The sequence below is a fragment of the Platalea leucorodia genome, assembly GCF_965183815.1.
Source record: "Platalea leucorodia genome assembly, chromosome: 5".
NCBI lineage: Eukaryota > Metazoa > Chordata > Aves > Pelecaniformes > Threskiornithidae > Platalea > Platalea leucorodia.
The window spans coordinates 85,585,082-85,610,312 of NC_138827.1; the positions used below are offsets into that span (position 1 = coordinate 85,585,082).

General features: G+C 53.0%; 1 protein-coding gene across 1 annotated transcript; it reads left to right on the forward strand.

Annotated features, from left to right (window-relative positions):
* The first annotated feature begins 409 nt into the window (after positions 1-409).
* On the forward strand, positions 410-23,810 carry IGFBP5 (insulin like growth factor binding protein 5). The gene is made up of 4 exons (XM_082312513.1): positions 410-1,704; positions 20,342-20,568; positions 20,747-20,866; positions 21,278-23,810. Exons 1-4 carry the CDS (start codon positions 1,374-1,376, stop codon positions 21,407-21,409), a joined length of 810 nt encoding a protein of 269 aa, XP_082168639.1. The 5' UTR covers positions 410-1,373; the 3' UTR covers positions 21,410-23,810.
* The last annotated feature ends 1,421 nt before the right edge of the window (positions 23,811-25,231 follow it).

Here is a 25,231-nt window from a genome sequence, read left to right on the forward strand (position 1 = left end):
CTGCAGTCCAGGCTGCCGTGCAACCCAATTGCAATCACTTTTCTCCTTTTTTTTTTTTTTGCTGAAACCCTGAAGATCTGAACTTTTTTTTTCCTCCCCTCTCTTTCCCCTCCCCAACCTCGCCTTCCCCTTCCCCCTCCTCCTCCCCTTGTCTCTCCTCATAATATTATCCTTGATCACTGCCCGGGGTTTGAAGCCCAGAAGTCAGAAGCTGTGCACCCCACCCCCACCGGCTCGAGTGTGCACTGATAGGGCCCTCGCTGCTGGCACCTAGTCAAGCTGAGGTGTCATTGGGATCTCAAATTGCAGCTAGGGGCTGGCAGGCAGCCAGAGGCAGTCTATTTAAAAGACAGCCTGTTCTGCAGTATTCAGTCTCTTTAGAAACTTCTCCAGGGGAAAAGTGTTGGGAGATCTACAAAGTGGATTTTTTTTTTCCCTCTATTTTCTTTTATTTTTCCCCCCTTCCCCCTGGTTTTTACCGCTCCTCTGCAGACTTTGCAACAAAACATTCCAACTTTGCAGAAAACTTTTCTTTTTTCCTTTTTTTTCCTTTTTGCCTTTTTTTGACTTTTTTTTTCCGCTTTTTTTGCCTTTGCAAATCTTGGAAGAGGAAAGCGGGAGGGTTGAACAGAGCCGATCGAAACACAACTTTGCTTCATACCAAGCTTCCCAGCAGCTCGCTCTGCGTCGGGAGAGACTTTCTCCTCCTGCAGAAGAAGAGGGAGGGCAGGGGAGCTTTGCATCCCCTCTTCCTTCTCCTGCGTTTTTTTTTTCCTCCCTTCTTGACTGCTTTGATGCATTAATAGCAGGACGCTGGTTTTCAAGGAACTTTGCTCCCTTCTCAACCTGCCTCCTCCCAGCCCTTTGGGAAGAGTGTGTGTGTGTGTGTGCGTGAGTGTGTGAAATCGGCGTCCCACCTCCTCAAACCCCCCTGCTCCCCCACGCCTCCCCCTGCAACCTGTGGGCTGTGCAACCCCTACAGGCTTTTCTCCCTTTCCCCCCTTCTTCCCTCCCCCTCTCTTTTTGCGCTCCCGCGGATCGCGGTGCGAATCCCCCCTTTGGAGGCGAGAAAAAGCTGAAAGAAGGAGAAAAAGGGGGAAAAAAAAAAAAAAAGACAAAAAGCAAACCTAGACGCCCCCCTTCTCCCAACGCCAAAAGAAAAGCAGGAGTCTCGCACCCCGGGAATAAACCCCAGAGTGGGGCGCCTGCAAGAGGGGCTGCGCTTTCCGACCCTTTTCCTTTTTGAAATTTTTTAATTTTTTCTTCTCTTTTTGCCCCCGAAGGGGCAAAGCGGAAAGCAAAGCGCCGCCCGCCCCCCGGCCCCCCCGCCGGCGGCAGCCCCCCGCGCCCCGTCCCGCAGCATCCCCGCCGCGATGCTGCTGCGGCTCCTGGTGCTGCTGGGCGCCTGCCCGGGGCTGTCGCGGTGCCTGGGCTCCTTCGTACAGTGCGAACCCTGCGATGGCAAGGCTCTGTCGCTCTGCCCGCCGCCGCCGCTGGGCTGCGAGCTGGTGAAGGAGCCGGGCTGCGGCTGCTGCCTCACCTGCGCCCTGCCCGCCGGCCAGCCCTGCGGCGTCTACACCGAGCGCTGCGCCCGCGGGCTCCGCTGCCTCCCCCGCCAGGGCGAGGAGAAGCCGCTGCACGCCCTGCTCCACGGCACCGCCGTCTGCCTCAGCGAGAAGAGCTACCGCGAGCAAGCCAAGGCCGGTGAGTGACCCCCCCGCTTCTCCCAGCCTCATCTTTCCCGGATGCTTCTCCGCCTTGACGGGTCCTTTTCCATCTTTCCGTCTGCTTCTTCCACCCCGCCGCCATCTCCCGGCTGCTCTGCCCCTCTTTCCGGGTGCTCTTCCATGCCCCTCCGCTTGCTTTTCCGCCTTTCCGGCTCCCTTTCCATCTTTCCGCTTGCTTTTCTACTCCCTCCCACTGGCTGCTCTTCCCTGCCCCCCCGGCTGCTTTCCCACCCTTCCGGCTGCTTTTCCATCTTCCCAGGTGCTCTTCCATGCCCCCGCTTGCTTTTCCGCCTTCCCGGCTACTTTTCCATCTTTCCGCCTGCTCTTCCATCCCCACCCTCCCCAGCTGCTCTTGCATCCCCCCTCCCCCGCCGTGTGCTTTTCTGCCTTTCCGGCTGCTCTTCCATTCCCCTCCACCACCACCAGCTGCTTTTCCATCTTTCTGGCTACTTTTCCATCTTCCTGCCTGATTTTTTTCTCACCCACCACACATATACACACCCTGGCTGCTTTTCCATCTTTCCAGCTATTTCCCCATTCCTTCCCCTCTCCACCCCCTCCACCGGCAGCTTTTCCAAGCCCCCCGTTGCTTTCCCACTGCTTCTCCACCACCACCACTTCCCCTGGCTGCTCTGCCATCTCCCTATTGCTTTTCCACCTTTCCAGCTACTTTTTCATCTTTCCGGCTGCTCTTCCACCCCCCTCAGTTGCTTTTCCATCTTTCTGGCTCCTCTTCATCCCCCCCAGCTGTTTTTCCATCTCTGCGGGTACTCTTCCATCCCCCTAGCTGTTCTTCCATGCCCCCCGCCGCTTTCCCCATCCTTCTTTCCATCCATGCCCTGGTCGAACCTCCTGTTGCATCATCTCACAGCCTCCCCCACACCCCCTTCCATCATCACCTCTGGGTTGTCCCATCCCCAATGGAAAGCTTTCCTTCCACACCTCCCAGATGCACCCTCTTAGTCACAGCTGCATCCCAGTCCTTCCCCAGTTGCATCCTTTACATCTTTCCTGCATCCCTGTCTTCACCCTTTCCCTGACCCCCTTCTCTTGCCATATCCTCCACCTTGCTCCGGGGCCCGAGCTGGCCTCTGCAGCTTGAGATACAGGGGAGGGCAGGGCACCTCCTTGCAACCATCCCCCCATCCCCAAAGTCCTCAGCCCCCCCCAGGTTTGTTGCTCAGCCTCCGGCTTTCTCCTTGCGATCATTGCATCCTGCTCTTCCTGGCTGCCCGCTGCTGGATGTCTTTGTTGGGCAATGGGTTTTAGCCCAGGGAGGTGCAGGTGCATTAGGGACAGGGAATCTGTGAAAGCAAAACATAATGATGGTGTTGCTAGTAATCAGAACGAATAGGTTAAAAGCAAGCATGAAGGCTGGCATGGTAGCAGTGAAAAGCCAAGCTTCTGAAATATTTGCACCTTGCACGTGACAAAAGCACGAAAGAAAGCGCTCCTTCACTTTGGCACGCGTTAAACTCCCATTTCTGGATCCTGTAGCTTGTGCAAGGACACGTTCCCTATATTCTTCCAAATACATCTGTATTTCTGCCACAATGTGAAGGGGAGGCAGGGAGGATGTCTGCATGTCCAGGGGACCGAGGAACCACTTGGCAAAAAAACCCAGAAACAAGCCCCCCGCTTTTTTTTGGTCCATGAAAAAGACATTTTTGCTTGTTAGCAAGCTTCTGCTTATACCCGTGCAATGGGAATCCGTTTGTCCTTTCTAGCACTAATAAATCTTGATGCTTTTATTATTTTTCCCCTTTGCTGCTTGCAGGCAGCGGTTGCATTGCTACGCTCCATCCTTCAGAGCACAACCAAATTCTGTGTGTATAACTTCCCCCCTCCTTCAAATGACAACAAATGTCCAAACTCCCTTAAAATCCACCAGAAACAGCAAAGCTGAGCTTAGTTTTCTGAAGGGGAGCTGGAGGGGGCGAGGGCTGGGAAGGGACCCATACAGAGAGCGGAGGGTGAAGCCAGGAGCTGCGTTCCTGCCGTGGAGCCCAGGAAGCCAGGCAATAACCCGCTGGCAGCAGAGCTATGTGAAGTATCCCAGAGCGCGTCATCCTCGGTGTTTATTTACTCTGTGCGTGTGTGTGCGTGGCCAGGGGCAGGCGGTACGGTTGGGAAGGCGAAGCTATGCAGCTGAAACACAGCAGCGGCTGGGAGAGTGGGGCTGAGGGTGCCCGTTGCAGACCGAAGGCACCCAAAAAAGCTTCGGCGCTTGGCTCCCAGTGGGAATCTCCTTTCGTTCCACCTGCCTCGCTCTTCCCAAGGAAACTGGTCCTTTGGCAGGTGCTTTGCCTGAAAAGTTTGGCCGGTCACCTCGTAATATCAGTGCTTTGGTTTTCTTCGGATGGGGAGCACCTGTTGAATGAAGAGGAGAGGGACAGGAAAGAGGTTGCAGGTTTGTTGCAAAACCAACCCCCTGGCACTACCTGCACTTCCAGTTTGGACTCCCCGAGCGCCGCAGGGGGCTCTTTTCAATGGGTTTTGTTCGCAGCTGGGAGATGAGCCTGGATCGGAAAGGCTGCTGCAGGAAGCCGCGGGAGACTGGCAGGCTCCTCTTGAGATTTGTGCGACTGCAAAAAAGAAATAAAAAATAAATCAGGAATTCCTGAGGACGGGAGAGGGAAAAAACTCTCTTGGCATTCGACTGGTAGCGTGTGAGAACAAAGTATATTTTCATAGGCGTGTTTCTAAGCAACGGGGCAAGGAAAGAAATGAAGTTTGACTTGAACTTTCTGGCCTCTGCCAGTTTGGCCAGCAGTGCAGGGACCATGCGCTGGGGAAGCTGGCCTGGCCCTCCGATCTATCAATGACCAAAATTGGCCCTGAGATGCAAACTGCTTGGAAAGAATCAGCACTCTGCAAAATAAACTATGTGACAGTGGCGAGGACTAGATCAAACTGCATTTCTATCTATTTCTGTTCTTGTGCTGGCCAAGTTTAAAATCACAGATGCTTTCCTCCTTATAGTCGAGGTGGAGACACAACAAGCCGTATTGCAGGAGCCTAAGCCTGGGAGGCCAGGCTTGGCTCTCCTGTAGACCAGATGTCTTGCCTGGGGACAAGATGCTCCCAGGTACTGTGCCTCAGTTTCCTCATCTGTAAGCTGGGCACAGCAGTACTGAGAAATGTCGGAGCTGCTGGGCAGGATGTGCTCCTGGGTTGCTAAGAGGTCGGAAATGAAAGCAAGTGTGGGATTAAAGAGCTTTGGTAAGGCTTGTTTTAAGTAGATGGACGTGTAGGTACTGACAGGACAGTCCCTGTAGTCCTTCCAGGCACAACAGTCAGACGCTGTCCTTTACCAAAAGCCAAACAACACGGCTGTAATTGACTATTCCTGGTAAAAAAACATGAATGAGCTTCATTTATGGCACAGGCTGCAGGATTCTGGGTTTTCTCTGTTTTGTTTAGGTTTCCTTTGAAATACACCACGTCTTTCCATTTTTCTCCCCGGTGCTCCTGCCAGACTTCCTCCTGCTGAGACAGCAAGGTCAGGCCAAGCGCCGGGGAGCGGAGGGCACAGATCGGAGCCTGCTGCCCTAAAAAGGCTCATGGAAAAACAAAGGTTGTCAAATATTTCCTTCTCCTCTCTCATTCCTGCTCTCTTTCTAGAAAGCGAGCAAGACTTGGCAAGTTTCCTCATGAAACCGTGTGCCAACGATAACCAGGAGGGGAAAGAGGGGGGTGTGGAGAATTAGCCCTAAGAAAATTGTCTTTGCTGCGTCAGCTGGAAGTAGGCAGAGGAGGAGTGCTGCCGAGCCCAAGTTTCCTGCGGCTCGTGTTCGGTGCAGTCCTTTATCCCTCCCCGGCATATTCCCCCCACCCCATTTCTGCTCGTTCGGGGATGAGGGGCGAGCGATGGGGACATGGTGGGGCAGGTGGGCAGCCCTGCGCCGAGGTCCAGGGTGAGGGTGAGGGTTAGGGTTAGGGTTACGGCAGGGGTCGTGGGAGCGGGGCGCTGGGGACGCGCCGGCTTGCGAACATGTGTCGCTCGGGGAGGGACCCGGCTGGTGCCGAGCGGCAGGTCCTTTGTGCGAAGCAGCTCCCGAGCTGTCAAGGCAAAAGCTAGTAGCAACAGGCCTGCAAAGCCTCGGATCCAAAACAGGAAAATCTCCATTTTTCTTTTGATCTGAAGTTTCAACAACAATAACAATATATTAAAAAAAAAAAAAAGAGGGTGAAAACCATCAGGTGCCAGCAAGAGAGCCGTGTTTCTGCGGTGTGTGTGTACGGGGGAGGGAGGGATGGGGTGGTTCAAACAGGAAAGGAGGGGCCTTGGCTGGAAAGATTTTTCGTCAGCCTGGTTTCTAAGGAAGGAGAGAGAATATTAAGTAGTTGATACAAATGAAATTCCTGCTGGGTGCCAGCAGAGTTCACCGGAGAAAAGACGTGGCTCTGTGCGTGTATGCGTGTGTGCATGAGTGATAGAGCTGGTCCCGAGCTCCCGCGCAGCGCTGTCGGCCTGGACCCGCTCCAGGTGACCGAAGGGAGCCCCTCCAGAGCCCGTGCTGCTGCAGCGCAGAACAGGGGCTGGCCTTAATGGGAGCCTCTGCAAACCTGAGGGATGCAGGAGGAAGGCTGTGTGCCTCCTCGTGTTGATATTTAAGCACGAGCATCCTGTGCCCAGATGACCGTCGCAGCTTTGGCATGTTGGTGGTGTGAGCACAGTCGTGTGCGACTGGAAGCGTTTGCATGACTGAGAGGTGAGGTGTCCCGTCAGGCTCAGAAAAGAGGGGTAGGAGAGCTCGGGTACGTTTTGTGCCAGCTTTGGGACAGCCCCTGGTTTCGTTTGGTCGTGTAGTTTGGCGCACATGTGTCAGGGCAGCCGGGGAGGAAGGAGAGGAGGAGAAGCAGTGAGCGGGTGCTGCCTCGCACGGAGTGCGGTGCTCTGCTTCCTCCTAACGTCCACTGGAAGTTTTACCCATGCTGGATAGAAAGGCATCGCAGATGTAGGAGCAGCTGTGGGAGTTGTTATAGCAGTGGCGGTTCCCATCGCTCTTCACCCAAACTGGAACGCCTGGGAGCAGTCTGGGAAGGGGGGCAGGAACCTTAGCCCCTCTGGGGCTCATCCTCCTCTGCTCAGCGAGGCGAGCTGCTAAGAACAGTTGCAGCTCATTTCACCTGTGCTAAGTCACAGGGGAGATAAAAGGGCCCATGGCACAGCAAATCCTGCCTATTATTTTACCAAGCACTTAGTAGTGCAAATTCAAGGTCAGACATAAATAAAAGCAGAATTTGGCTGGAACACACCTGCCCCTCGATGTGGGCTGCAGAGCAGCAGGATTAATATGCACGAGGAAGATATGCATGTGAGCATACGCACACATGTACCTGTGTTCACACGCCCATGCACGCCTGCACAAACATTTAATGTGTGCAGACACGCACACGGAGCATTTTTGTCTCTGGGGGCAGAATGGTTTCCAGGCAGCACATACAAACCTCTCTTAGGTGCAGTGGTTCTGCTTATGACTGGCACATTGGTATTTTGCCGTCAAGATCAGATATTGGCGTACAGACCAGCCTACCCTATCCTCCCACTGAGGGCTGAGAAATGAGGTGCAGCAGGTGAGCATATCAAACAAGGGGAGGCAAGGAAGGAGATAGAGGCAAGATATTCCTCTCAGCCAGCTGTGTGGACCTGAACTCTCCCTCCGTGTTTGGAGGTGGGTTGTATTTTCTGGATGGACTAAGTCTATGTTAGTTAAATACCCCGAGAGATATCCCAGTGAAGGCACAGATAGGTTGTGGCTTGCAGAGGGCAGCCAGTCCTCCTGCGGCATGCCAGGGCTGGAGGACATGTGTGGGGGCCAGTGGTGCCTGGTGGCATGGGTAGACGAGACAGTGCCAGGAGCACTGAGTGTGCTGGGACCCTGTAAACTTCTCGTTGCCCAGGCAGCAATAACTGGCCTTTGGGAAAGCAGGAAAGAAGAATTGAATTGGGAAATGATGGCAAATTTGCTGAAATGTGGCAAGCTGAGGGCAGGAGAAACAACCTCCAGTGCTGACGAGGAAGAAGCAGCAGGACTTGATGACATGGTGCATGCAGAGGTCAAGGATAATCCAAAGAGTTTGGCCTGGGTGAACTCACTGGCAGCCTGCATTAATAACCACCTAGTCATTTGTAAGGAGATTTTTTACAGGTAAAAAGATAGATATTATCTGTTTATCCTCAGGACAAGTGTAGCCAAAAGCACAAGGAGGCTCTGCTGGTGACGAGGAGAGGGAACCCTGGCCCACATGCTGCGGTCTTCTAAGACCTGGACCCCCCAGGCCCATTTAGTGAGAGCCTCCATCTCCCTGGGGCGATGTGCAGGGCTGCCCGTGCGTCACAGAGTGGGGTGGCAGCTGTGCCAGCACTCCCAGACCCCGGGGCTGCCCATTTAGGATCTCTGTTCACGCTTGATGCCTCTGCCCATCCCAGAAGGGTCACGTCGCATCTGGTGATGAAGGAGTGAAATCCCCCATCCTCTCACCACTCAACCCCCACAAGACACTCTCTATTCCTTCAGCTTTGTAGCCAAGGCAACTCTCAGCACAATGTTGTTTTTGAGGTGGCTCTTTGATGCTAGTGATCTGAGGGGACCCTTAGTGTTTATGTCAATCCACGGCTCGCAGTTAATCCCAGTGGAAGCCAGTGTAATGTGTTTGCAGAAATTTGGGACTCTTGGTGGCTTGATGTGGGCAAATTTGCTCTCAAGGAAGCCATTTCTCAGCATGCTTTAGTGGATCTCCTGTCTGTTTATGATGTTTTCAGGACAAGTGTGCTAACTGCCCATCAGTCCATGTCTTCTAACCATCAGCTTCTGGCTGGGAGACCACACCTGCCTTAAGCTATGCCTGCAGGAAAGTCCAAGCCTCCCTGGCTGCAGAGAAACTCTGGTCAACAGGCTAAACCTTGAGGAGGCATCTTAAATTTATGCCTGTGCAGTCAGTGGGCACTTCTTGTGTGTGTTTGCATAAAGCCTTGCTCTCACTATTGCCCTCATTTGCCAGACGCCTCTGATGATACTCCCATAATTTTCCCTTGTGCCTCCACCCTTTTGGTACTGCCTCTTTCACACAGAATGTGGATATGGGGTGTCAATACCCCCCACAGCAAACTGGCACGTAGTTCCCTATTAGCTTGGCAGGGCTTGATCCTGCAAGATGCTGAGCACCTTTTCGCTAGGCCCAGAGCATTATAGGCTTTCAGGCACCTAATCCTCTTCATGGGAGCCAGCTACTTCAGTCCTCGAAGGACTGTGAGGCCAAAGCCAAAGATGCTGTTGGCTTCAGTAGGCTTGGAAAGCTCTTAGCAGCTGCCTGCCTTGAGGGCTGTTATTGCAGTTTGGTTTGTTTGCTTGTTGGATGGACACAGCTGGCTCAGGGATGGAGATAATTGTTATGTTGATGGAGATAACTGGTCTGGTTGCTATTTAAGGGCAAGAAGGTAATCCTGACAGATACTTAAGGAAATAATCCCCTAGCTAAACAAGAGAGGGAATGTATCTTAAAGGTAACTGTGGGGGCAAAGTTGGCCAATAGTCATAATTCTTTTTGTAGAAAACCAGTAGAAATATTTTCTTTTTCCAAATTCAGATGGGATTTATCCTTGGAAGACAATTAAATCAACAGTGCCATTTATTATTCATGCTTAAGAAATCAGATGTTATGCGTTGGACTAATGATGAAAATCTAGTAATTAAATAAGCCAGTGAACAACTATGGAACCTGGCTTTCACTTTTTAATTTAAAGGAGATGCTTGAAAAGAAAAACAGTTTTATTAGGGAGGGACTGCATGCCTTATACCTGTCCAGCAGTCAATTATGGTGTTGCCACAGCCACATGTATGTCTTAATACATCTTAATAATGTCTAAACACACAGTGACATACAGTCACTTTGCTTTTACTTGTGACTCCTGCTTTCCTGAAGAAATAGAAGAAACGGGTGAAATTTTACCGCATCATTTCATAACCATTTCAGTGTTCAGTTATTTGGTTTTGTAATAGCAGAGGAGGCTTGAGGTTGCAGGAAAAACAACAAAGTGCAACAGGGATTTTATCATTCTAGAAAGGCTCCGGACCTGTGGCAAATGGTGATCAGTTGGCTTTCCTGGAGTTTCAGACCCCAAAGTGGAGGTCTGCACTCTTTGCTCCATCAAAGGACCCGTGATATTTTATTAACATTGAAAAGCATCTTTGCATCGTGTTGGACCAAAGGGAATTGGTTAATGTATGCAATGGTAGAGTGCAGGGAGGGAAATGGCTAGGAGAAGCAAGAGCCATCCGTTAGGATCAAGCCTGGGCAAGTTTCTGCTTATCAGTATTGTCAGAGTGTGAACATCAAACTTCTGGTACTTTTTTGTGGTACTGCTTAGGTGGACTGAGAGATTAAATAATGGCCAGGCCTACTCCAGGCAAAGGTTTTCTGAGAGAAGGAGCCATTAAGAAAGTAGAAGGGAGTCCTGAGGGCAGAGGTGGAAATCTCATCACTCGGAGCTCATAAAAGTCAGGTTGGACAGTACATGTGATGATGTGTCATCTGGTGCTGACACAGAGATGAGCAATGGATGATCTCACAGATCTTTTCCATCTGATTTAAGGCAGAGCTATGAAAGTCAGGCTGAAGGTCTAGAAATTAATCCAGGCTAGGCTGGAGGTTGCAATCACAGCTGCATGCCTGAAATACTTGTGGTGTTGGACCAGTTCTCATCCAGCACCTGACACAGGTGCATCTCCAGACTCCACCTGATGTGCCTTCATCTCTCTCTGGACCAGGCAAAGGGTTTGGCTTTCTTGGCTCTTCCAGTTACAGGCTGCTGTTGAGGCTGACAAAGACCCTCATTAACGTAAGTGAGGATGGGTTTTGTGATGGAGACCACCAGCCTCCAGTGGGAGCAGCCTCTCTCAGATTCAGTTCCAGTAGGCCAGTTGTTAAAAGTTTCTGCTTGTTATGAAACTAAACCAGCTTCAAAACCCTGATTAAAAGGCAAAAGCCACCTTCATCCGTAAGCAGGCCAGAGAGCTTAGCATAAACTGTAGTGGCTACATCTCTGGTAGGACATCCTCTTGGGATCATCTCCTTTAATACAGAGGTTTCCTCTTAATTGCACATTGTTCTCAGGGTAAAATGCTACAATATCCACAGTGATATCCCAGCTTTTGATGACTGCCAGCAACACTCTTCATGGTTATGGTTCTCTTTCTAAGGCCTTCTTAGCACCTGGCTAAACTATGATTTGTCATGTTTGGGTTTCAGTGATCAAAATAGTATCAGCGTCCTGGCAGCATCCTGCTTTCAAGTCCAGGTTTCTTGATATCTCATCTATATTGACACCTGCCATCAGCTGAGTTTTGGAGACAGGCCCCACATAGTCCAAGGGGGCAAAGCTACCCATTCTTCCTCCCTAGTGATGTTTCCTCCACCACTGCTATTGAGCTACCTCCATCTGAAAAAGTCCTCCTTGTCCCCTTCTTTCTCATACAATAATCATAGTTGAGGGATACTATTAGGCTTCTCTTCCAACCCATCACACCTCCTTTATTCCTAAAGACATAGCAAATTTTTTTTTCAGGTGATCTCTTCCCACCTGGTGCCCAGATGAGTAGTTCATATCCTTTTGTTTTCATTGAGAAGACCTGAAAATACGTTTTTTTTCTAGGCAGGGTTTTCCTGTCTTTTTGCCACAGATAAACCCCACAGATAAATTGCTGGTAAACAATTAAACGATGCTTGTCAGGAGCTACTTTAGATTTTCCTCACCTTTACTGTCAGTTAGGCAGAGACTGTCATGCAATCTTCTTCCCTGAGTTTTCCTTCTTTGCTCTTTTCTGCTCTTAGTTCCTTGGCAGCCTGGTGGGTTTTTTGCTGCCTTTATTACAACCGATGGAATCTGCCTCTAGGGTGGCTTTGTTGGAAAAGATGCAAAACTGAGAAAGACTGAATGATTTCATCCTTTCCAGGAAGGAAAAATATGTCTTGGTCACTATGATATTGAAGGATGATTTATTTAGATTTCTGTGGGTCATTTTTCAGTTCAGCTTTCGGCTTCTTCTGCAGTTTCAGCATATGGAATGGAGAACATCTGCAGTCTCCAGATGATGTGAAGGAAATATGTTTTATCTTCCTATCATCAGTGCATCAGCAACAGGAGCTTCTTGATGTAAATCTAATCCTGAAATATTTCCTTCCCCTCTACTTGCCAGTTCAGTTCCCTGGAAGATAACTTTGTCAGGAAATGTCAGGCTGATACAAGCAGCTATCTAGAAACAGAGTGCCTGCAATTTTGCAAGATGACGCATGACGGCATCATTTAATTGTAATGGATGGATGTTTGTTCACCATCTTACTGGAGGGAGAAACTCTGGAAAGTTTCCCAACTCTTTTATTGGTTAGACATTTTGGGTTCCCTCTTGCACCAAAACGGCTGTTTCTGGGAACCCCAAGTCTCTGGCCACACTGCCTGTCCACCACAGGCCCAGACCTTCACCTGAGCTTGGTGTGTCCTGTATATGCATTGCTAGCTCCCAAGCCTCTGTTGAGAACTGATCATCATAGCCAGATTTAGGAGCTCTCTGGAGAGAAAGAGGCAGGTCAAAGACCACAGTGAGCCCCAGTCCTTGCTTGTACATCCCAGGTCACAACCAGCCCAGCCCTCCAGCTGATACCCAGGCTTGGCTCTTCCAGCACAGCATAGATGCTTGGAGCCTGCTGAAGAGCTAGCAACTGTAGGGAAGGAGCTTACATCATGGAGCTCCCCATCTCTAAACCTGGTTTTCTCCCTAGTCTAGAGAGTTGCTCCCAGGGAGTTTTATTTAGTGGCTGCAGCAAGGAAGGGCAGCTCAGGAAAGTATCATTTGGCACACAGCAATGCAGATCCTTCCTTACGGTTCAAGTTCCCATAGCCGTACCTCTCCCACCTCCGTGGCACTTGCTGGGACTGCGGAGAAGTGGTGCTGACCCAGAGATCCGTTCCTACAGATAGGCCCTGCGCTTCCAGAGCAGACCAAAACATGAGCTGGCTCCCTTGAGAGCTCCTTTCCCACATGCTGAGCTGCATTTCTCCCCCATCCAGCTCTGTATGAGGACACCGAGGTCATCAGGACAATGATCTCCATTTCCCATGAATCCTATGTGAACCTGGGGCCAGCCCAAGCACCTGATATTCACGCTCTGCAGGTGAGCCCTGGCTGATGCAGCAGAATCTGCATCCACAGGTTTCTGCTGAGGAGACAAAAATCTCCTGAGAAAGAGCTGGTCTTCTGAGCTAGTTCAGCAAAGCCCAAACAATAACTTAAAAAAAAAAAAGGCCACAGTATAGCACATCCCTCTGCCATCCATCCCGGCTCTCTGAGGCTCTTCAGGTATTCCTGAGCTGTTCCCAACCATCCTACTGGTCCTTGGCTTAATAAAATCAAAATAAATCTTAACCTAGTGTTGAGTCCTTCCAGCCCTCTGGCTGCTTTCCCATCTTTTCCCTGAGCTTATTCCCACTGATCCGTATCCTTCTCTTTAAATGTGTCTCTGTGGGACAAGAGAGTGAGGTCCCAGCAACTTTCACCATGCTGTTGCAGGGATTTAAGGTACTGGGATACCCCAGAGTTCTCTTCCAAAAGCTTGCGTGGCTTTTGGGCTGTGGACTATTTGGACTCTGATCATGTCTTTGGTAGGGGACCGGGCATGGTGAGGCAGAGTGGGTTTTTTTGTGGGTGCTCCATGATGCTTTGACTGCTAAAGAGTTCCTTCCACACTGCAAATCACAAAGGTGATTTGCTGCCTTTGGCAGCTGTTGAGGTACTTAATTCCCAGTGAAGGAAATAGGGTCTGGGTTTTCTTTACCACTGCTCCTGTGCCTGTAAAACAGTTTGGCACTGCCGCCCGTGAGAGCTGCACCACAGGCTGCAAGGGCGCCAGTACTGAAGAGGTGGTGGGATTTATCTTGCTTAACTTCAGAGCTTTGGAGGCCTAAGTGAGACCATTGGAGTCACAGGAGGAGAGACTGGAGCCTCCAGAGATATGTCGTTCCACTATAAAATCGGCGCCCAAGCCAAATGATGGGGCTGGTCACAATTTGGAGGGTGCAGTATCTCTGCAATGACTGAGACATGGAGTTGAGCCACCCAGTGAAGCCCCAACACCTCTGTGTTAGCGGGCAGGTGTTATTTGACACAGATCTGTCGTAAATGCCTGTTGTGCATTGCTGGGACTTGGGGGAGGTGGGGTGGGACTCCAAGCAGGGCTGCTGTTTTTCTGCCCTTCTCGGTGTGTGGTGTCTCCTCCCAGTCTCTCATTGCCTCCAAGCATCACCAGCGTGCTCCCTCACCAGTCCCCACCAGACCGGCCGCACCGGCCTGCCGTCGAGTCCCCACCAAAAGCACAAAAGTTCGTCGAAAGTCCAAGGCACATTGCAGCTGACTCTTCATCAGCCAACGCCCTGGGCTAGCGGAGGGACCGGCCGGAGCCTGCATCCCCGGCCCTGGCTGCTTCTCCTCTGGTGGGTGCCAGACGGCCTCGGGCTGGGCGGCCGCCTGAGATCACCGCCTGACTTCAGCGGGGCGGTGGTCCAGAGCAGTGACCCCAGCCCTGGGCATTGCGCCTGAGCCGGCTCTGCTGCCCACCCCTGCGGGGCTGTGATGAGGAGCTGGGGGTCGTTCACCACCACATTGCGGGGTTGTGCCTGCAACGGGAACATAAACGAGCTGTTCTTCATTAGGGCGGTGAAAGCTCCCTTCTGCCTGGGCTGATCCGGGCTGCCTCCGGAGAGCTCAGGAATGCTTTTGCTCAGTTGTGCTCTCCAGCTGCCAAAGGGCGCGAGATGAGATGACCCTCCTCGCTCCACATCCCTTCCCTGCCTGCATTATCCCTTCCCTGCCTGCATTTCAGGAATGCAAACACAGTGGCCGTCCCTGTGTGCTGACCAGGAGGGAGGGATTTTTATTTTCCCGTCATGGTCACAGGTGCAAATCCAGGCTGGGGAGGAACTTGTCTGCCCATCCCAGGAGGTTTCAGTGTAGGTCAGGCATGTCCCCTCCTCCGGAGTGGGGACAAGTGGGGAGGGCAGCTGGGGGAAATGCATGATGGAGGTTTTTACTAGCCAGGGACCTGAGCACAGGTCCTCTATAAGACCCAATCTGAAGAAAAATAGGTACATCTCTGATGTGATTTGCAAGTGCAAAAGCTCTTTTCAGGGACATTCCTCCTCTCCCAGCCACAGGGAGCCCAGGGGAAGCTGCTTTGTGTTGCCCAGCAAAAACCAGTACCATAAAGGATCGAGGAGGAAGGAGAAACCCCATCCCTCGGGCAGGTACAGGGAAGAAGACAAACATTGATTTCAGCAATCATTGCCTCTGCCTGCGTGTGCATGTAAAGTCCAGCAGGAAGACGTAATAAGCCGGCGTGGGGCTGGGCAGATAATGGAGCTGCCGTAGATAGGAGTCTGCAGCTGTTTGTGCTGGGGAGCTGTTGTTATGGGTGAAGATTGGAGGGAGTGTCTGGATCTGGCTCTGATGAGCGCTTCGGGGTCCCGATCAATGAGAACTGCAGAAAAATCCCTCCCTCTCTCCCCCAGCCTCTCCTGTAAATTTTTTCCCTTCTCTGTCGCCAGCATTGGCTACCTAGGTGTCTGATCCCAAAATGTTGTCCCTCCTGCCAAAAAGAAAGCCAAGGTGTCAGAGATCACCCAGCTAGGTTTGGAAAATGCCACGTTATTGTAAGCAGCAATGGGACAGAAACTGGGGTCCTCCAAAGACAGTTGCCACCAGGGCCCAAAAACACAAGGAGCCCGTTGGAAAAACAGCATGGGGGGGGGCTCAGTTGTGAAGTCTTGCAGCTGAGGATATTCCCTTCATGGGAATACTGGGAGGTGGCTCTTCATCGTGGGGATAAATCCTCCTCCAGTGGAGAGCAGAGACACTGTGCACTGTTGCACTGCATTGCATAGTGGGAAATGCTGCTCTCTTAAGCAGCGATGTTTCAGCCCTGGGTAATGTAAGCCTTGATTTCCATCTTGCAATGAGCACCTCTGAACAGAGATGGCTGAGTTTGGGGGCAAAGGAAGGACTGGGCAACTACTCAAGGTCTCCACCAGTGGCACTTGTTGGCATTCCTACACTAGGGGTTTAACTGAGATCCCCGTTAAGTCTTTCTCCAACACCTTCCTGCTTAAGTGGTGTATTATGCTAATGCTCATGCTGTAAACAATAATCATGATAATAATCAAGAGGGCTGTTTAGCAAGCTTGTGCTATGGTTTTGCTTGTCCTTCTTAGGTGTGTGTGTGGCTTTTTTTGTATGTTTGAACAGGACAGCAAGTCCTCTAGCAGTGGGCTGTGGATGTAACGAGCACGGATCATTAGCAGCAGCAGTCAATAGATACTTTTCCTACCTTCCTGCCAGAAACCAGTGAAGATGTGTTACAAAAATTCAAGCCTCCTAGCCATTTGGAACAAGCTTCCTGCTCCTCTCTGTAATGTCAGCAAGCAGGGAGGTGGTGTTCCCACACGCCCTGCACCCACATGTGTACACACCCACCCACCCTGTGGGGACCTCACGCATGTCCAAAACCTCTGGAGCACCGAAGGACCCAGCCTGGGTTTTGGTCCCAGGGCAGGAAGGTGCACGGGCTGCTCTGGGTGGTGTCTGTCAAGGACAGCAGGCAGCCGGACTGCAGCAATTTGCAGCTTCCCAGAAACTGTGCCAGGTATTTTGCTACTCCGTATCCCTTCTGTAGGGGCAAGGTGAAAGGGTTGGAAATGGCTCCTGCTAGGGAACTCCCTCTGGCCAGCCTGGAATGGGGAGAGGGCATTAAGTCCTCAGCCCCGAGGCAGAGAACAGCCCACTCTCTGATACGGGTATTTTCTGCCTCCCAGGTCTCATGGGAACCTGCCTGCATGAATTAGGACATCAACAACACAGTCCTGCTGGCCTGACTTGTGTCAGGAGCATCTCCAGATGCTCGCCCCTCCTTCCCTGGGTCCTCCATGGGCACCGCAGCATCAGACCAGACACAAAGCCATGGGGTGGCTCTGAATTTAATTGTCTCCTGCCTTGGCTGTAGGGTCAACATCCCCTTGAGGTGGCTACAGCCCAGGTCTTACCTCCAGGCTAGCCAGGCATCCTTGGCTTGGCCAGCAATGTCATTCTTCTGCATGGCCAGTGAGCCTGGGACCTCCGCTGAGAGGTCACCTCCTCCTGAGGAGTGGGGAGAAGGGATGGAGATGTGAGAGCCACCCACCTCCTGCTTCCCACTGGCCCCCAGCTGGGGACATGGTGAGTAGGGCCTTCCTGCCCATGCCTTGCGCCCATAGCCGAAATACGGAGATTTAGCATGCTCTGTCTCTGCAAACAGCCGCCTGCCTGAAACCCAATCACCAGGTTGGCAAGGCGGATGGGAGTAGGCGGGAATGGGCTGTGCAGCGGGCCAGATCCTGACAGCGAGGGAGGAGGAACTCCAGCCTCCTTCCTGAGCCTCAGACAGGCACAATTACGGCTCATTCGTGGAAATTGGGCGTTGCTCCTGCTGGCGTCTCCTCAGGAGCAGAGGTGCAATGGTGCCAGCACTGCCTGCCACGAGCCAGCCCCGGGGTGGCAGATGGAGGTTAATGAACGAGCTGGTGGATGAGGATGGGCAGGCGGGTGCAGGGGCTCTGGGGATGCTGACGTGGGTGTCTGGTCCCGGCTGCAGTGGGTGGCTGCAGATTGATGTGGGTGAGCCGGCCAGGAGGCAAAACAGGGGGACTTGCGCTGGCACCGGGAAGGTCCCTCACCAGCTGCCCAGAGCTTGTCAGGAGTTTGTGTGTCAGAGACCTCTGCCCTTCAGTTTGTCAAAATTGTCTTGTTAGTATCAAATGAGGGAACAGATAGTCGAGTGCATGAGCAGGGACTGCTTCAGCCTTGTTGCTGAAGGAAATTAGGCTATAAAAAACATCAGAGGGCAGAGGAAAGGGATCCCTCCAAGGCATCCATGGGGCTCTCACTGGAAAATAAAGACCCTAACTAGACACCACTGGTGAGCAGCAGACAGAGGAGTCCCACCACAGCCATCCCTTGTTGTATCACTGCTTGAGCAAGGACCCGTGTGTGCCCTGCAGGAAGCACTGGACTCAGGCTGGGAGCTGGGCAGCTTTCAGTGCATACCACCTCTCCGCTCCCTCTGCAGAGCACTGGGCTCCTGTGGCTCCCATCTCCCCTTGCCAAAAGGGCTCCATGTTAGCCCCCAGCTCCCAGCCTCCTCTGGCTGGCTGGCAGCTTGCAGGAAGCAGAGAAATAAGGTGGTTGCAGAGGCTGAAGCTGCTGACCATACGAACAGGCTGAGCTGCTTCAAACACAAATTGCACCACGAGTCCCAGGGACTGGACACCCTGTGCTGTTTTTCTGACTGAATCCTCACTGCCTTGTCTCATTTGTTTGTTATTTTAGGTTTGCCCAGCTGTGCCTCTCATATTTGTTATTGCAGAGGTAATGAGCTGTGCCCCTCTTGTGTTATTGTAGGGTTGCCTGCACCGGTGTGAATCCTCCCCTCCCCTTAATTACCGTAGGGCAGCGCAGGGAGATGCCCTGGCTCTGTGGTGTCCAGCCCTGGCAGTCAGTCCCAGAGGGGATTCCCAGGACAGATCACAGCATGTTTCATTGCCGTGGAAGGGCTTAGTCATTGCGGATATCTCCAGTCTCCTTTTGGACCTTGGATTTCCACAACAGCTCTGTGGCAAAGGATGCTCTTCTACTGCACCTTGTACAGTGTCATTTTCTGGGGGACAAGATCATTCCCAATGTAATCAATTTCTTCCCTATCCCTTGTCTGTCATCCCCTTATAACAGAGGAGCCCCAACCTGTGGGGGCCTTTGAGTCCTGCGGGAAGAAAAAAACCCCAAACATATGAGCATCATGGGGCAAAATGGCAAGAGAATCCCATCCTGGGGATCCGTGCGAGTCCCGGGGATGATGCATGGGGTTATTTACATTGCTGTGGGCAGTTAGGAGGGTGCTGAGTCTGGGATGCTGACCCAGCTCTGTTCTTGCGGAAAGAGAAAAAAAAAAGGCTGCTTTAATAAATAAGTGGCCATGGAAAACTTTCCAGTTTTGCTGGGAGAGGGCAGGTCCGCCTTGGGAAGGAGGGAGGGGAGACTGGCAGCCGTGGCAGGCTTGGGGGTCCAGCGAGCAGCCTGTCCCCTCAGCCACCTCCAAGGCCACCCCGTTGTGGGGGTGTGACAGGCCAGTGCTGCCATCTGCCGCTGAGCAGCACGTCTGTCCCCCCTCGCCGGGCATCCCCCGGGCACCCCTGGGTGGCCTGGTGGGGCAGAGCCATCCTCCTCCCCCCGGGGGTGCATCTGGGCTCCAGGGAGCAGCCAGTCTGCAGGGAGACTCCTGTTTGCTTTGCTGGGTGGTGATGGAGGGTTATCCACTTCTATTTTCATACTGAGCCTTTTTCTTTTGTCCCAACAGTGATGTTGCAAGGAAGGGCAAAATTGGCGTCCTGCTATCTTCACCATAGGGTTGCAGGAGGGGATGAGCTGGGTTCACTGCCATCGAAGTCACAGGAGACACCGTGCAGGGAGGGATTTCAGCTGCTTTTCCTCCCGCCGCAGTGGATTCCCCCGTGCCTGCCTGCTGTGCCGAGCACAAACCTGGCATCAGCACAGGGCTGCTGGGAACCAGGGACTGGGAGACCGGGAGCCTCAGGAGCTTTAAACTCTATTCAAATTTAGTCCAGAAATAACCCTTTTTTCACTCCAGTGGCTGTACTAAATGTCACAAGTCATCTAAGTTTAGACTGTCACCAGCTCTCTCCTATATATAACCATGCAGGGCTCCTGACTGCATCCTGCCAGCACAGGTCACTCTGGGGCGATGCGGGGTTTGTATAGGAAGGCGACTGCCGTGGGCAGAGCCTAAACGCGCTCCTCCCTTGCCGTCGGTACTATTGGTGGCAGCTACGGTCAGGCAGCACCGCTCGGCAGTGTTACCCTGGGCTTTGCTGGCTGCTTGGTGGGTGCCAGCAGACAGGGAATGGTTCAGTCCAGTGAGCATGGGGCTGCAGACTGAGGACCCTGGAGGTCCCAGCACTTGTCAGCCATGTCTTCAGCATCACTGCCAAAGTGTCTGCCCCATCACATGGTGGCTTTGCTGTGGGATTGGCCTTGACTTTGAAGTTGTCTCATCTTCGAGCTTTTGCTCTTGCATCTGCAAGGCAGAGTGGGGTGTGAATTTGTTACTTAATCCTCTCACCATGGCTAAAGAGGGGCTTCTCTGCCACATTTTGTGTGTCATCTGGTCCTTCCTGGGTTTGGCATAACCCTCCCACCAGTCCTTCTCCACTGACACACTGCAAACGATGGTGGCCTTGTATGTAGAAGCCCATCCTGACCCCGAGCTCCTCCATGCCCACAGACACCTTCCTGTCCTGAGCTTGGGGGGGTCACACAAAAGCCATGCCAAGTCCCACACAGTGGGATAAAGCCAAGGCTGTAGGCAGCAGCTGGGAAAGGGATTTCTTTGGTCATTTATTCCTATTCTGCTTGGTGCAAAGATGTCCTCTGGGGTCAGACAGGAGGCTCTCTGTGCGAAAGCAAGCCCCAGTCAGCTCATGGAGACCTAATGGTTTGGTACACCTTCCCTTCCAGAACGGGAGTCCCGAGAGCATGAGGAGCCAACCACGTCAGAGATGACAGAGGAGACCTACCCACCCAAGGCCTACCGGCCCAAGCATGGGCGCCTCTCCGAGCTCAAGGCTGAGGCCCTGAAGAAGGACCGCCGGAAGAAGCTGACCCTGGCCAAGTTCGTGGGCATGGCGGAGAACACAGCGCACCCCCGCGTTGTCATCCCCGAGCTCCGGCAAGAGTTTGAGCTGGTGGGTGCCTTTGCCTTCCCTCTGCAGGGTTCCTGTGGGCAGGGGGCTGCGGGAGGGCTTTGCCTCCCTGTGGAGTGGGTGCTGGGGGAGGGGGGGACAGGGGACCTGGGGGCATTGCAGCTGGAGGCTTGCTGCAGGGTGCTTCCCTTCTCACGGTCCATCTTCTCCCTGCTCACAGGGCCCCTGCCGCAGGCACATGGAGGCATCCCTGCAGGAGCTCAAGAGCAGCCAGCGGATGGTCCCCCGCGCCGTCCACCTCCCCAACTGCGACCGAAAAGGCTTCTACAAGAGGAAGCAGGTAAGAGCGAGCCTCACGGAGGGATGCTTCCCACACAGGGAGGGTCCGCTGCCCCGGATGGAAAGGATGGAGGTTTTTTCCTCTGCTAGGCTGGTGGGGAGGTTGCTGTAAGCATCTCCAGGCATGGTTGGTGGTGGGTGGCCTTGCTGATGGCTCTGAGTGCCATCTGGCCTGAGGTGAGCACCCTGAAGGAGATGGTGTGGGAGGACAAAGTCAGAGCACCCCGGGCTGGGGTAGCAGCAGGGATGGAGATGTGCTGAAAGCAGAGAGCAGGAGCTAGGTTCTACCCAGGGGATTGCATCGCTGGGGTGAAAGGGGCAAAGGGCAGGGCTGATCCAGACCCCCAGCACAAGGGAGCCACGCGGCATCTGGTGGCCAGCTCCTGATCTCTGCCCTTGGGTGTCTCCCCAGTGCAAGCCCTCCCGAGGCCGGAAGCGTGGGTTGTGTTGGTGCGTGGACAAATACGGCATGAAGCTGCCGGGGACTGACTACCTGAGCGGAGACCTGCAGTGCCACGCGTTTGACAGCAGCAACGTGGAGTGAAGTTGCATCCCCTCCCTCCACCCCATCACTACCTACCCAGGCTCCCTTCCACCCTCCCCTCCGCACCTCCCCGCGCCCCGGGACTCCGATTCCTTTCATCTCATGTAAGAAGAAAAAAAGAAAGGAAAAGAAAAAAGAGAAAGGAAAGAAAAGAAAAAAGAGAAAGGAAAAAAGAGAAAGAGAAAGAAAGAAGTAAAGAAAGGAAAAGCAAAAAGAGAGAAAAGAAAGGAAAAAAAGAAAGAAAAAAGAAAAGGAAAAAAGAAAAGAAAAAAGAAAAGAAAAGAAAAGAAAAGAAAAGAAAAGAAAAGAAAAGAAAAGAAAAGAAAAGAAAAGAAAAGAAAAGAAAAGAAAAGAAAAGAAAAGAAAAGAAAAGAAAAGAAAAGAAAAGAAAAGAAAAGAAAAGAAAAGAAAAGAAAAGAAAGAAAAGAAAAGAGAAAAACAAACCCTGAAGAAACTGGGGACTCGGAATCTACAGCAGCCTCTTGACAACAAGGACTCAGCAAGGAAAGGACAGAGCCAGAGACAAACCAGCTGCGGCCGCTCCGCCATCCCGCGCCTCTCCCCAGCGCCACCCGCGCCCCCCTGCCGCGAGCAGAGGCCACCCCGATGTAGGAAGCTCTCTGAGTTGGTGATTTTCCAGTACGGGTTTCGGGCGGGTTAGTTTTTGGTTTTTTTTTTTTTTTTTGGGTTAGCCAGTAATTTTCTGAAGAGCCTCGAGAGAAATCCTCGCGGCCATTGGCGTTCCCCCTCCTCACTGCGCTCCTCTGGAGTCTCCTCCCCACATCGCTGGGACTCACTCGAGTCAATTTGATTTGACTTCAGTCTCAAACAACCACCCTGGATCCAGGCAGATTTCAACACGTCGGGAGGAGGAGTGGGACTGCTGGCTTCGTGTCTGGAGATGAGCCAGGGAGCGAAACAGCTCCTGCAACAGCGTGAATAATCCCCCTCAAAAAAATATTTGTGGACTTCAAAAAGAAATCATCCAAAAAGGCAAGATATCCTTCTCCGTCTGGTTCCTCTCAAATGGGAGGTCAGAAATCTTTTTTGGACAAGCGGGACTCTCACCGTTGTCCATCCAGGTGTGGAAGCGTTTGTCGCCTGCGTGCATGTGCGTGTTTGTGAGCGTGTGTGTGCACAGACGTGGCTTTTCCTCCTTGCAAAACTTCACCTTGAAACCTGCAATCTGGAGGGCTTAGCTGTAAGCAGGGGGAGAGGTGCTTCCCCCTCCCAAAAAGTAATAATAACCTGCCGGACTAAGCACGGGAGCCGACGTCGACGGCTGCATCCGAGCCAACCCCACAGATAGTCCATCGCTGTCCAGACTGAAGCATCCCTATGTGGGGACAGGGGGATCGGGGCCAAAACTCTTCATCACCCTTTGCCGCCATGAGGAAGAACAACTATGGAGATTTTTATTTTATTTTATTTTTTTTCACAGCCAAAAAAGTGGTTTGCTCCAGGGGAAAAAAAAAAAACAAACCTATACTTTGTTTTGTCTTGGATTTTTGTTAAGGCTGGTTTATAGCCTTCCCCGTGGGTAGGAAAACAATGGTCTCCGTCCTTTCGCATTGAGGATACTGCTTACATTGCCACAGCTGATTCCTGCCACCCTGCAGTAAGATCCTGCGACAGGCCCTCGCCTTTAACCTGGGATCCAGCTCCTTGTTGAGTGACAGCAGCCACCGTGCCGTGGAGACCCACTGACTCAGGTGTACTGAGACAGCCCTCAGCTGCCTTCCTGAATTTTTTGTTGTTCTTAATTTTTATGTTCAATTTTGGGACTGTTGCCTCTCGTTTCCCCATGACAAGGGTCTCCAGGATGTTGGTGCTCGGAGGAGAACCTGCAGCGAAAGGAAGGAAGGAAAGGAAAGCGAGCCGTGGGGTCTGGGTGCTGTGGTCCCAGTGGGCAAACATGCACCCACCAGGGACCACATCCCACTGCCATGGTTGGAGCTGGCAGCCAGCACGGCCCAAAGGACACGGCTGATCTCAGGGGGAAGGTTTCTGCACCCTCAAAGTCCCTTTGAGCATGCCGGAGCTGGGCAGGGAGGAGAAGGAGTCCGCAGCGCCAGTGGGGATGGGACAAGGGGGATTCAACATTGAGGGGCTCCAGCAGAGGCTCCTCTCCATCACGGACTGGACACCCTTGTAGCCTCCCATGGCATCGCCCCCCCCCCCCAAGCACCCCACGGGCCCCCCACCAGGACACTTGCCCCAGTCGAGGGCAGGACTGGACACCCCGCAGCTATTTCCCCCAGAGCTATGGTGGGGCCGAGTATCGCTGACGGACTTCTATGGAGACCCAGTGGGGCACATTTGGAGCTGGGGGCGAGGTGTCTTCCCTTATCCAAAAGAAAGGGGGTGCCACCAAATGCAGATCTGTCCCCCCAAAAAACCCACAGGAGTGGATGACCCCCTGCGTTGCTGGAGGGGAGCATGGCGGGTGCTGGGACAAGGGAGGGACCCCTCCAGGCTCTGCAGGGCTGATGGAGCAGGGTCGGTTTGATGAGGGTGGGGGTTTAATGGTATGGTGAAGCTGGGGTGAAGAATGGGGTAAAGAAGGCAGGTGGCAGAGGAGGAGGAGCCTGTGCCAACCCCAAGAGCCACAGGTCGCCATTGTCGCCACTGTCTCCCATCTCCTCTGCTCGCTGATCCCCGTGCAAAACCTCCTGACTGTTATAGGCCAGTACCACCTTCCCCAGGACCCTTCCCTCCTTCTCTCTCCCTCTTTCTTGCTTTTTTATTTGTTCGTTTGTTTGTTTTGTTGTTTGATTTCCCAAAACTTGAAAGCCTTTGGCTGCAGAGAAAGGAGACGTGCCGCCAGGGCAGGATGGGAGCGGGCAGAGGGATGCAGCTCCCCACGGACCTTGTCTTTTAGGGCTGATGCTTTTGCAGACCGAGGGTCAGCTCACAGGGGATGCAGCCCAGTTGGGGGCCCAGTGGTGGTCTCATGATGTGGCCACCACGGTGACATTGGGAGGGGGACACAGGGTGCCACCCCAACCTCCCTCTACAAAGTGAGTCTCAGCCATGGCCCCAGGAGCCCAGAGCACCAAAATCCATCCCGCACAGCCTCCCTCCCTCCTGCACATCCAGCACTGGGATGGCACTGCCTGTCCTGTCCCCACCAACCTGGGGGAAGGAGGATGTGAGGAAGGGGCTGCACCACCCTCGCCCCCCCCGAAGCCACCGACTCCCGGGACAGGGCACCGAGCAACCCCCCAGCCACCCACTCCCTTGCGGATCCTGGGCAGGACGAGGCTGTTTGCAGGCTGCACTAATATTTAGGACCAGGGTTGGGCTGGGGAGCGAGAGCGGCTTCAGGAGGGGTTGGCCACCCCCTGGGGTGGCAGTGACGAGGTGCTCCCGTTCTCAGCACCCAGCAGCACTCTTTTGCATTTGAGTGAGAAAACCAAAAGGGGCAGAGTTGGGAGCTGGGGAGGGCACGGGGGGGTGGAGGCACATGGGGAGATGCTGGCAATTTGTGCATCAAGGGGAGGTGTGAGGCTTGGGGGTCTCCAGCCATGGTGTTTGCACCAAGCCCGCGCCGGTAGCCGGGATGCTGGCTCGGAAGGAGAGCACAAGGATGGCGCAAGGTCGGGACAGCCCTTCCACCACATCTCCCTGGGGAGCGGCGCGCAGCGGCTGGGCTACCCCTTGTCTGTACTGCAGTGGACTTCGAAAACCACTAGTACAAGAGCATTTTGCACTATTTCTCCGCTCTCTCCCCCCTTCACTTTTTCTCCCCCTTCCCCATGAAAACTTTCTTTTTGTTGTTGAGGTTTTTTTTTGTTGTTGATTTTTTTTTTTCCCAAACGG

What these genes read in the sequence shown, in the direction of transcription:
- IGFBP5 (XM_082312513.1), top strand. Translation starts at nt 1,374, where the DNA reads ATGCTGCTGCGGCTCCTGGTGCTGCTGGGCGCCTGCCCGGGGCTGTCG. An exon ending in CCGCGAGCAAGCCAAGGCCG is followed by an intron (nt 1,705 to 20,341) that starts GTGAGTGACCCC and finishes CTTCCCTTCCAG; the next exon opens with AACGGGAGTCCCGAGAGCAT. An exon ending in TCCGGCAAGAGTTTGAGCTG is followed by an intron (nt 20,569 to 20,746) that starts GTGGGTGCCTTT and finishes CCCTGCTCACAG; the next exon opens with GGCCCCTGCCGCAGGCACAT.